General features: G+C 43.5%; 1 protein-coding gene across 1 annotated transcript in view; it reads right to left on the bottom strand.

Annotated features, from left to right (window-relative positions):
* Positions 1 to 12,255, bottom strand: part of sema4gb (sema domain, immunoglobulin domain (Ig), transmembrane domain (TM) and short cytoplasmic domain, (semaphorin) 4Gb) — a 143,021-nt gene that overhangs the window by 28,007 nt on the left and 102,759 nt on the right. Inside the window, exon 9 of the mRNA XM_078565145.1 lies at positions 3,852 to 4,027. Within this exon, the coding sequence (XP_078421271.1) occupies positions 3,852 to 4,027 (176 nt within the window). The remainder of the gene's footprint in view (positions 1 to 3,851; positions 4,028 to 12,255) is intronic.

The raw sequence follows: 12,255 nt of genomic DNA, 5'->3' as shown, positions 1-12,255 counted from the left end.
TGTATGCGGTTTCTCCTCTTTTCAGTTTTACAGAACAATTATTTCCAGTTAGTTATGAACTGGGGCATATATAAACGATGATGGCAGCTGTGAAAGAATGGAAGGTCACGCAAAACCAGGGCTCTATGGATGTTCAAAACAATCTTCAATCACTGCTTGAACAATTTTGACATTCCACTGCATCTTGATGCAAATCCACTAATGCTCATCATGTGGTTATTAAATAGTCGTTTGGTAGTACGGAACTTGAGTATTGCTGAGAAAAGGCACTTTGTCAAAGCTTTTGGCCTTGGACTCATCAGGACAATCGCAAGAATACCAAATAAAAACAGAAAATGCTGGAAAACCTCTGCAGGTCTGACAGCATCTGTGGAGAGAGAAACAGCGTTAAAGCTTCCAGTCCTTATGACTCTTCTTCAGAGAAAACCAATGTCAGGGGAAGCAACAACTTTATGCTGCATGAGAAGAGAGCGCTGATTGGTTGGCAAGTGAACTTGGATTGGTAGAGGCGTTGCCATGGAGAATGCACCAATTAATGATGACGAGGATATCAGAGTAGGCAAATTCTACTCTGAGCTTTTGGTGTCAGCAGTGCATCAGTGATAGCATTCTCAGCTCTGGGTTAGAAGGTTGTGAGTTTAAGCTCCCACTCCAGACACTTGAGCCCAAAATCCAGACTGGCACTTCCATGAGTCTATCGGGTGAAATCTTAAACCGAGGCCCTGTCTGCTCTCTCAGGTGAATGCAAAAGGTCACAAAAGGCACTATCCTGAAGAAAAGGAGGGGAGTTCATCCGGGCGTTCTAGTCAATGTTTATCCTGTAACCAACATTAAAAACACAGATGATCTGGTTATTATCATGTTGCTATTTGAGGGAGCTTGCTATGTGCAAAATGACTGCCACTTTTCCCACTTTACAACAGATTAGTTTCAATTGACCAGTGAGCCATGTGATGATTGAATATTCCTCCAGCCAGGCTAGTATAAACCAGTCCTGGACAGGGTCTCCTTTTGATCTCAAAGGATGACCATCAGAGCACCACACTGCCAGTGCCGTCAGGGTGAGGAAAGGCTCGAGATATAGTGATGTCGTTTTTCTACATCCATAGTTCAGTTGCTTCCAAATGTGGACCAACTAGGACAGACAAACATGGTTTCCAGCAACATTTATCTTCGTAAGTGAAATAAGGACCTGCTGAGTGGAAGGTAATTATTAAACGTGCAGAATGCGTTACAAACTGTTTTCTGTTTAACTTTAATGAAGTGACTGTGAAAAATGCACAGACCGATGTTTTGGGTAGTTTTGCTGGCTGTTGCTGTACTTTCAACTCTCTTGTGTCCCAAGATCAATAGATTCTGTCAGACCGTTCTGTTTACAAACGGCACTGAGCTTGGATCAGTATTGTTATAGTTACTAGATCAGGAGAGAGTAGTAGAATTTATAAACCAGGCATGCTTTCCTGCATCTTGGCCTAAATATCTTGCCAAGCAGTCACATTAACAATGTAATTTTTCTTCTTCAATTCTTGTTAAATCTCATAAGAATGATGCAAGGGCTGGATGGTACAATGGATTTCCACAATGTTCTTTTAAATCTGAGATAGATTCAAACCCAGTGTTGACTGATGGAATTGAGATCTCCCATGTATGCTGGTTGTCAGAATCCGATGTTCTGGCTGTAGTCTCAGCCTACCTGCTAGAGCGCAGAAAGGGGAGGTGGCGGCATAGTGGTATTGTCGCGGGACTGGTATTCTGGAGACCCAGGGTAATGCTCTACGGACCTCGGTTTGAATCCCACCACAGGTGAAATTTGAATTCAATAAAAATCTGGAATTCAAAGTCTGATGATGACCGTGAAACCATTGTTGTAAAAACCAGTCTGGTTCACTAATTCCCTTTAGGGAAGGAAGTCTCTACCTGGTTTGGCCTACATGTGACTCCAAACCCACAGCAACATGGTTGACTCTTACAAATGCCCTCTGGACAAGGGGCAATTAGGGATGTGTGTGCCCACATCCATTAAAAAAAGCTGCCAGTAAGCTGCCTGAGGCCACAAGAATGGCTTGTGGAACAATACACACTGGTAAGTTACCCTTTTAAGGCTGAGGCTAAGACATGTTCCCTAAGGAAGAGGAGAGGGAGGTTTCCTGATCTGAAATTACTGACGAATGCCTGAAGTAGAAAAGTGGCTCATTCAATACTGCTGGCATCACCTCACCTTAACCAGCAGAATAAAATACACAATGTGAATCGCTGGAGCTTGAAAACTTCAACAGTCAGACACATGGGGAATGCTTTTAGTGACAGCACTAATCTTTCTCTAAGATAAAAGCAAAATACTGCAGAGGCTGGAAATCTGAAACAAAGACAGGATCTTTCTCTCTTGAGCAGACGTGACAAGTGACAGCCACTTAAAAAGGTTGCAACTTGGTTAATATTCTAAAGAATAAGGAACTGCACCAAGATGGTTTCTTCCTTTCCTTTTACCTTCTCTCTGGAAATTGGGAACATTTTGGTGAGTGGCCTTGAGCCCATCCATATATTGGGCCAAGTTTAATGCCCCCTGACAGCGAGTTTGGCGGAGGGAGGGCATTTAATCAGGCGGGAGTGTGCCAGGTGGGGATCCCATTGCCTTGCCGCCTCTGCCCTAATTAAGTCGGAGGCGGGAAGGGTGGTTGGCAGCCTTCCCAATCGACACCAATTGAGGCTCTTAAGTGGGCAATTAATGCCCACGGTGATTAAAGAATTTAACTATTAATTGGGTACAGATTTCTATACATCTGTTACCTGGATGTTTCCTGTCACACCTGCTCACAGTGTGGAAAGTTAGCTCTATCTTTGGTTTCAATTAATATTATCTGAGGTCTGATTTTTTTTTCCTTGGAGGCAGGGAAAAATGTTTTAAAGGTGTGTTTTCAGTAAGGGATTGAAAAGTGAGCAACAGGTAACATGGGCTGGTGTCAAAGAGTCAAAGTGTATCCTTTAAACATAGTTGCCTTCTGAATGTTGCCTCCTCACTCATGCCTTGTATTAAAATAGGCCTGGAAAAGTGACAAGGATTACTTCATTGGCTATGAAGTGCCTTGGGTTGTCCTGAGGTGGTGAAAGACGCTATATAAATGCAAATTCTTTCTTTGATAGTTTCAGATCAGAAGGCCAGCATTGAACAGAAAAGTTCCCGTGTGATCTGAAACCAGATTATTGAAAATGGTGGTGCCCACCTTCATCCCAAGTAGGAAGACCACATGTTCCTCCTAATCTACCTTCTCAAGCCCTACTTGCCCCTCACCCCACAATCATTTCTGAAATGCAGCGAATGGCAGGAGTTCTCTCGGGCTGCTGAAACAGAAAAAGCATTCAAATGTGAACCTGCACCCAGCAAACCACAGAATATTGCCCCAATTTGCTAAACTCCCCAAGTCTGCATAACATCTAGTTTCATTTCCAAACTTCCACCCATTCTCAGTTTTCTTCCCTCCTCAGCTGAGGTCCTTGACATTGATGGGACATTGTTGGTTTGGAGATAATCACCTCAACCAATTCCTATACCACAAGGTCCCGCAAGCAGCAATGATGAATAACCACAGCTCTTTTGTTTTTTTTTTGCGATGTTGGTTGAGAGGTGAATATTGCGCAGGACATGAGGAGAACTTCCCTGCTCTTCCTTGATAAAGTGCAATGGGATCTTTAACGACTACCTTAACAGCCAGGTGGAACCTTGGTTTAGCAGTTCACAAAAGGCAGACCTCCAGTAGGGCAGCACACCCTTAGTACTGTACTATCGACATCGACCATGTGTTATTTTGCTTGTTACATTGCCATAATTTTCTGAATGCAGTATCTATACTTACCATTGCGATATAAACACCCCATAGAATATGGTGTTCTGCCAGTTTCCTTGGTTCAAAACATAGGTACTCTTCAGGATGTTGAAATGGAAGCCAAACTCTGGGATAGAACACACAACTCGGGTCTTTAGGAAAGATGTCCACTTCCTCTGCAGAGTTCTCATTCCTCCCTCATCGCCCTGTAGCACAAACATATTCAATATTGGAAGATATATATGTGTATTTGTATATATTGCACTGTTACCTCTAGCCATTGCCAGTCATCTATCTGGCTATCTCCAGCTTTATTATGGATCCTTTGTGGCTTAAAACAAAATGAGCTTTTTCATTCATATAAAAATGAAGAATATAAAGCAAAATACATTACATTTCAGAACGCCGGAGCATTTAATGAATCACAGAATGGTTACAGCACAGAAGGAGGCCACTTGGCCTGTCATATCCATGCTGGCTCTCCACAAGAACAACTCAGTTTGTCCCACTCCCCTGCTGTTTCCCTGCAGCTCTGCAAATCTTTCCTCTTCAAATAATTAGCCAATTCTCTTTTGAAAGCCATGATTGAATCTGTGTCCACCACACTCTCAGGCATTGCATTCCAGATCTTAACCATTCACTGCAGGAAAAAAGTTTTTCCTCATGTTGCCTCTGGTTCTTTTGCCAATCACCTTAAACCTGTGCCCTCTGGTTCTCAACCCTTCCATCATTGGGAACAGCTCCTTTGATCTATTTTTCCCAGACCCCTTATGATTTTGAACATCTCTATCAAATCTCCTCACTACCTTCTCTTCGCCAAGGAGAACAGAGCCAGCTTCACCAATCTATTCATGTAACTGAAGTCTCTCATCCCTGGAACCATTCTTGTGAATCTTTTCTGTATCCTCTCTAAAGCCTTCACATCCTTCCTGAAGTGTGGTGCCCAGAATTGGATGCAATGCTGCAGTTGAGGCCGAACCAGCGTTTTACAAAGATTCATCTTGCTTTTGTACTCTATGCTTCTATTATAAAGCCTAGGATTCCAATGTCTCATTAACCACTTTTTCAACTTGCCCTGCCACCTTCAACAATTTGCGCAAATATACCCTATCGTTCCTCTGTTCCTGCACTCACTTTAGAATTGTACCCTTTTCTTTAATACTGCTTTTCCTCATTCTCCATAACAAAATGTATCACTTCACATTTCTCTGTGTTAAAGTTCACCTGCCTCATTTCTGCCCATGTCCTCTTGGAGTCTCTCACTATACTCCTCACAGTTCACAACACGTCCAAGTTTTGTCTCGTCTACAAATTTTGAAATTGTCTCCTGCGCTGCACCCAAGCCTAGGTCATTAATGCAGATCAAGGAAATCAGTGGTTCAAATACACAGTCCTAGGGAACCCCTTATGAACTCACTGGTAATCTTCAGAGACCCCAGAGGTTTTGGGATGCAATATGTGAGTTAACTTGAGATGTGGCGTGTGGTAGGTGTTGTTTGCCTGGAAGGAACATATGACTTTGGACCTATGATCCTCAAAGCTTTCCACCACTGGGCACCTTCTTGTGTCATGTCTGTGTCTGTTGTAGACTCATTCATCGAAATAGACTTTGATTGCTATGATTAGTTAACAACTCAATTTTTGATGTACCTTGTGACTACCAGAACTGTAGAAGGCAAATGAGATGGACCTCAGCCTTTCTAGGAATTTCTATGTACTATTAAATCATACAAGGATGTTCCAAAGTCTAAATGCGTTTGATTTGCCATTTTACCCTTTCTTTTTCCTTCTATCTATCCTGTCTACATCGGTCAAATTCATGTATTGGGTTTGTCAACTCCTAATTGTGGTGATGGATCCCCACACAGGGAAGACACACGACTGACCAAAAGAAGGTCCCTCAGTCTAAAACCCATTTAAACTTTACATTATCTTCCTTTTGACTCCCTGCCCCAATCCTTTAACACCTCAGGTTCAGGTCATTGCTTCCTTGGCTTTATTTAATTTCTGCTCTGTTATCTTCAAGCTGTGGGGTCTTGGGGCTATGGGGTCTCGGGCTATGGGGTGTGATCCTTTACCTGGGCTTCTCAATAGAAAAGCCCACCCACCTCAACTGCCAGTACAGAGCCTCGTCTGTACCCTGTACAACCCACATATCATTCTACACATGATCCTGCCTCTTTATTCCACCAATTCTGTTACAGGCTACTTGGACATTCATATGAACACAGGCATTTCTGTGTTTACAGGGTTAATGCAGTGCAGCGGTGTATTTACAACTTATTCAGATTACATTCATCCGTTGAAAACAATGGGAGTATTCACTAGGCCAGTACCACACCCAAGTGAGAAGTCAAATTTTAATGTCTTAAATGACAGGCTGTCAGAAAACAACAACCCATAAGACAACATCTCTCTCAAGTATTTTAGATTTGTCCACAAACTGGAAGGAAAATAGGTGAAATTGTCACCTTGAATTTTTCACGAGGACCAAGGGTATATTGTTCAGGACCTTATACGAACACGAACACCAAAAATAGGTGCAGAAGTAGGCCATTCGGCCCCTCCAGCCTCCTCCGCCATTCGATAGGATTACGGCTGATCTGTGTTTCGAATTCCACATTCTCTTCTACCCCCTGATTCCCTGTGATGTAACTTTACTCTTGAACTTTCTCATCTTAAAAAAAAACACTGCCCATCATGGAGACTGAGTCACCCAGTCCAGGAAAATCCTAGCTTCACCTGAATAATACCGGGGCTAAAAGGGTTAAACGATGAGGACAGTTTGTACAGACTAGGCTTGTATTTCCTTGAATATAGAAGATTAAGGGAGGATCTAATTGGATGATGAAGATGTTTGGAGGGGTTGATAAGGCACATAGAGAGAAACTATCTCCTCTGATGGCAGGGGTTGGGGTGGAGCGGCTTCCATAACCTTAAAATTGAAGCTAGGTCATTCAGAGTCAGGAAGCAGTTCTTCATCCGAAGTTTAGTGGAAATCTGGAACTCAAAATGTTGGGACTGGGGGTCAATTGAAAACTTCAAAACTGAGTTTGATAGGTTTTTGTTGGGCAACATAAAGGCAGATAGTATGGAGTTAAGATACAGATTAGCCATGGCCTAACTGAATGGCAGAAAGACTCGAGGGGCTGAATGGCTTACTCCCGTCACTATGTTCCATTAGCATTGTTCAGGTGCTACAACTAATCTCGGTGCCTATGTAGCAGGGGTCCCATTCCTGATCACAATCCAGTGACTACTGTTGGAAAACACGCCTGGATGTTTGTCATTGAATTCCCTTTCTTTATTGCAAGAGTTAACATCTGTTAATTTATGCAACTATATTCGTGGGTGTGGTAGGAAAAAGCACAGGGAGAATTAAACCCACCAGCAAGAAGCATTGTGACAAACACGAAGGTTTATTTTCCAGCAAGGGTCCATTCTAACAAAACAACAACAATAACTTTCATTTGAAAAGCACCTTTAATGTAGCAAAAAAGTCCCAAGGCAATTCACAGGAATGTTTACCAAACAAAATATGACACTGAGCCAGGTAAGAAGATACCAGGGTAGATGATCGAAAGGTTGGTCAAGAAGGTAGGTTTTAAGGAGTGTCTTAAATGTTCAGGGAGAGAATTCCAGAGCTTAAGGCCTTGACAACTGAAGGCACTACCAGCAACAGTAGTGCAATTAAAATTAGGGATGCGCCAAGGGGCCAGGATTGGAGGAAAACAGAGATCTCGACAGTTGGGGGGGTTGGAGGAGGTTGCAAAGAAAGGGCAGGGAGAGCCATGGAGGGATTTGAGAACAAGGATAAGAATTTTAAAATTGAGGCATCGTTGGACTGGAGGCCAACGTAGGTCAGCAAGTACGGATGTGATGGGTGAATGGGACATTTGGAGTTTAGATACAAAATTTTGGATTTGCTACCCCAAAAGTAGCCCCAACGGATCCGCGCTAGTGGATGATAGGCTTGGCTTTTGATCCAGACCTTCCTTGTCTGTGTGGCTAAGCCTCGCTCTGAAGCAGAGCATTAATCAAGTACCCGATTTCAAAAATAATTGCTTACGCAGGCACCATTCAGTGAGCTGCTGACACCCACTGTAGGGGGCGCAGGCATCGCTGGCAAGAGCCACATGGGCAAAGTGTCAGAGGTCCAATGATGCTGATGAAACCGTACTCCAACGTGAGTCAACAGCTTCGGAACAGGAGGAGGAAAAGCCTCAGTTTCAAAACTCAAACAGCTAAAAAAAGGTTAATGAACTTCGACCTCCTTTTATTTTTCCACCATGCACTCCTGTACGTAAATATATTTTGGGTTATTTCCATTTAATTGGTGGTTGTCAAGGAGACATTTACGGAATAGACACAAGACCTGACCTCATGTGAGGGCTCAATTAGCATTCGCGGTTGAGATGATTTAATTGTTGAGCACGCTGGGTTAATAACCATCTCTAGTGATGTTAGCTCAGCTCCATTACACTGCGGTATGAGAGACACTCATCAGCCAGTTCTTAATCACGCATCACTCAATTTAAAAAAAGAATCAAAGGAATCAGGGCTGTGAGAACAGTGTTAAAAATAAAGATAGCTCTTGGGAGAGTACAAAGTGACACTGATGGTGAAGCTGCATGGGCAGAAGTGAACCAGATGGGTTTTTACAAGAATCCGGTAGTTTCATGATCACTATTAATGAGACTAGCATTTTATTCCAGTTCTAAATGTAAATTAATTGAATTTAAACTCCTCCAACTACCATGGTGGGATTTGAACTCACATCTCCAGAGTATTCAGACCTCTGGATTACTACTAGTCCAGTAGCATTAGTACAATGCTACTATTCGGATGCCAGCCCTCTAGGACTGTCCAGGAAAGGTTATTCTCTTGGCACGTTCCGGGAAAAAAAAATCATTGGCACAATAAAAAGATGAATTTTTCTCATTTTCTCCCAAATTCCATAAAAAAACAAGCCAAAACTTCATCTGTAGTGTTTGTTTTTGGCTCAGTTGTAAGTACTATCCTAACATGGCATTCAGAGTCCTACTTATGTCATAGGCCAGGATTTCCCGGTCAGCAGGCAGGGGGGCGGGGCCTGTTCACTAACGTGTAAAATGACGCGGGATGATGTCGGGCGGAACTCCTGACGTCACCCCGCCCCATTTCAATTTTCAGGTGGGCGGGAGCTCAGCAGAATCAGCTGTGAGCCCACTGACCATTCTGAGGCCATTGACAAAGTAATTGAAGTAATTAATGGACCTGCCTGTCCAACCTTAAGGTTGGCGGGCAGGCCGGGAGCCCTGGCGGGCTTCAGATAAAGCATCAAACCTCATCCATGGGCGGGATGGGGCTTCATATAGGTTTTTAAATTTTTAATAAAAGTGTCAATGGAAGTGATGGACATGTCCCAACTCATGTGACAGTGTCACATGAGGGGGCATGTCAGGGGAATTTTTTTTTTCTGTTTTTAATGTAGAGCCGATCTCCCTGAGCCTGCACTTAGCCTCAGGAAGATGAGTGCGCCCTTCCGTGCACATGCCCGAAAGAGCGCACTCTCGGGTTTAAGGATTCCTCTCCCCGCCCACACTGGGAGCGCATAGCGCTTCCTTGCGGACGTCACGTTGGGCGGGCCTTAATTGGCCCGCCCACGTAAAATGCCAGCCCCAATCGGAGGCACACCTCCATGTGCCCGCTCCTAAACTCCCCCCCACAAAGGGGGGGGGGAAATTCTGCCCGTAGTATCTGACTTGCATTATCTACTCTCTGACTCAGTTTTGTTTTGTTCTTTCATGGGATGTGGGCATCGCTGGCAAAGCCAGCATTTGTTGCCCATCCCTAACTGCCCTTGAACCGAGGGGCTTGCTGGGCCATTTCAGGGGGCAGTTAAGAGTCAACCACATTGCTGTGGCTCTGGGGTCACATTTAGGCCAAACCAGGTAAGGATGGCAGATTTCCTTCCCTAAGGGACGCTAGTGAATGAGATGGGATTTTACAACAATCGATGATAGTTTCATGGTCGCCATTACTGAGACTAGCTTTATATTCCAGATTTATTAATTGAATTCACATTCCACCAGCTGCCATGGTGGGATTTGTATCCATGGCCCCACAGCATTAGCTGGGTCTCTGGGTTACTAGTCCAGGGACATTAGATAGGGCATTTCTGCCTCATATTGGTGGACGGGAGGCTTCAATGTCTTTCCCAGCCTGTGAGGAAAAACTATTCTGCCTAGACTCTAATTCTATAATATTGTACTCTCAATTTTCACTCAGTGCAGGTCAAATAGCCCATTTAGATCTTCATTTTAAGGTGTGAATCACACTTTCTCGTCCACCCTCCACTCCAAAATACACACACATATCTTCATTTCTCCAATAAAAGAACAGCCTTGTGATTCAATTCCCATAGGCCCCAAATCCTATACCCCTCACTATCCCCGTAACCTTCTCCAGCCCCTACAAGCCTATGAAATCTCTGCCCTCCTCCAATTCTAACCTCCTGAGCACCCTTGATTTTAACTACCTCACCGTTGGTGGCCTCCTTACAGCCTCCTGTGTCCTGAGCTCTGAAATATCCTCCCTAAACCTGGGTCAGCTGTCTGAAATGGCTATAGTGTGGTGCAGAATAGTGTCAACAGTGTGGGTTCAACCCCCGCACCGGTGAGGTAGCTCTTGGGTCCTGCCTCCTTGCATTGCCCCATAGTGATATCATGGCATAAGACACGATTAACAATCCTTGGACGGCAAATACGCTACATGGAGGGGAAAAAGACCTCCCCAACTCCTGGTCCTTAAAACCTAGTTCTTTGACTAATCTTCGGATCATCTGTTTTGATATCTCATTCTCTGGCTTGATGTCAAATTTAAACTTCTCTGTGAAGCACCTTTGGGTGCTTTCCTATGTGAAAGCTGCTATATAAATGCAAGTTGTTGCTGTGATTATCAGTGTCTTTGAACTGTCACAATGCAACAATGCCCCTTCCAGGACTGAGAATGCCAAATCCACAAATAGTATTCCAAACGTGGTCTCGCAAAGTTACAACTATTTGTTTTGCCTCACAATCTAATGCTCTTGAGCTATATTATATCTCAATGGATGGATGAATGCCTTGCCTCTACAAGTTAACAATAAGCTGACTAGATGCTTCAGCTATGCTGTTCGATAATCACTAACAAATCTGTTTCTTTGCCAGCTTTGCTGACGGAACTCATTCAGCCTGTACACAAATTTCCTGCTCAAAACACGCATTACATTAATCTACATTAAAATCCATCTGCCACTTCGCAGCTGATCTACCTGATTCAAATTCCCTTTTAGTAAGCCTTCATAATGATGTACAGGAGGAATTACAGGTGATAATTATGGACTCAGTAATGCACAGATGTCAACTGAATTACTCCCAGTGGGGAAAGGGCTGGAGCAGTGTACAAACCGTGTGAAAGCTCAGCGTCACTTGCTGCCAGTGTTAATGTGCTGATGTCTGCGGGAGATGCAAGCCGACCAGCCTTAATCTTTTGCACAGCACGGATGTCACGACCATAGATGTCAGCATATAAGTTGACCTTTGAAGCCTTGAAAAATCCATCCAAAAATGGGGGTCGACTTATAAAGCCGAGTATAAAAGTGAACCACTGACAGGGATGTGTGTGGGTGGTCGCCATTTTGAAATGTCATCAGCAACCAATGCAACGAGTGGACGTGACTTAAACTCCCACTCATCTTAGCAACACAGCCTTGATTCCTTGTGCTTAGTTATAAGTCACCAATAAGTAAAATATGCATTCATAGGGTGGGAAATTGAGGCTGACTACTTATGTGAGTATAGCATTATAAATGACTGGAAAGCGAGGGGGTCAACTTATACACCAAGTATATGCAAAAACATGATTTTTGGGACCAGAAAAATGGATTCGTCTTACATTCCGGGTTGACTTATATGTCATGACTTACGGTATTCCTATTGCTGCTCTTGTACTTTTCTTGTTGGTTTAATTGTGGTTCTGTTTTTGTGTTAGCTACAATCTACTCCCCTTAATCCGAAGTTGGCCAACTGGAATTACCTGTTAACTCAGAGAGTTTTAAATTAAGGTGGCGCCTTTCATGCCCTTAGAGATCCTAGAGCTCTTCTACTGTCGTAATGTAGGGAAACACAGCAGCCCCAGTTTGCACACGGACTACGCGGGACTGTAAAATCCCGCTGGCGTGAGAATTTAGACCCTTGAATCAACAGGACTGATTGGTTGCAATTGCTACCTTATGCCGTCGCAGTAACTTTTTATTAACTTCAAAGTAAATTAAAATCAATTTCCAGAGATGTGCAACATTAAAATGATAAATGTGACCTTTAGACTCCAATTTCCAAGGACTTGTCATGATTGTCATAACTCATGTGCTGAATGGTTACTGGGATTAAAGAGAACAGGCGGTTTAAGAAGT

Source organism: Cetorhinus maximus, chromosome 20 (assembly GCF_964194155.1).
Source record: "Cetorhinus maximus chromosome 20, sCetMax3.hap1.1, whole genome shotgun sequence".
Lineage (NCBI taxonomy): Eukaryota > Metazoa > Chordata > Chondrichthyes > Lamniformes > Cetorhinidae > Cetorhinus > Cetorhinus maximus.
The sequence above is the reverse complement of the archived record's forward strand: the minus strand, read 5'-3'. Positions and strand labels throughout refer to the sequence as shown.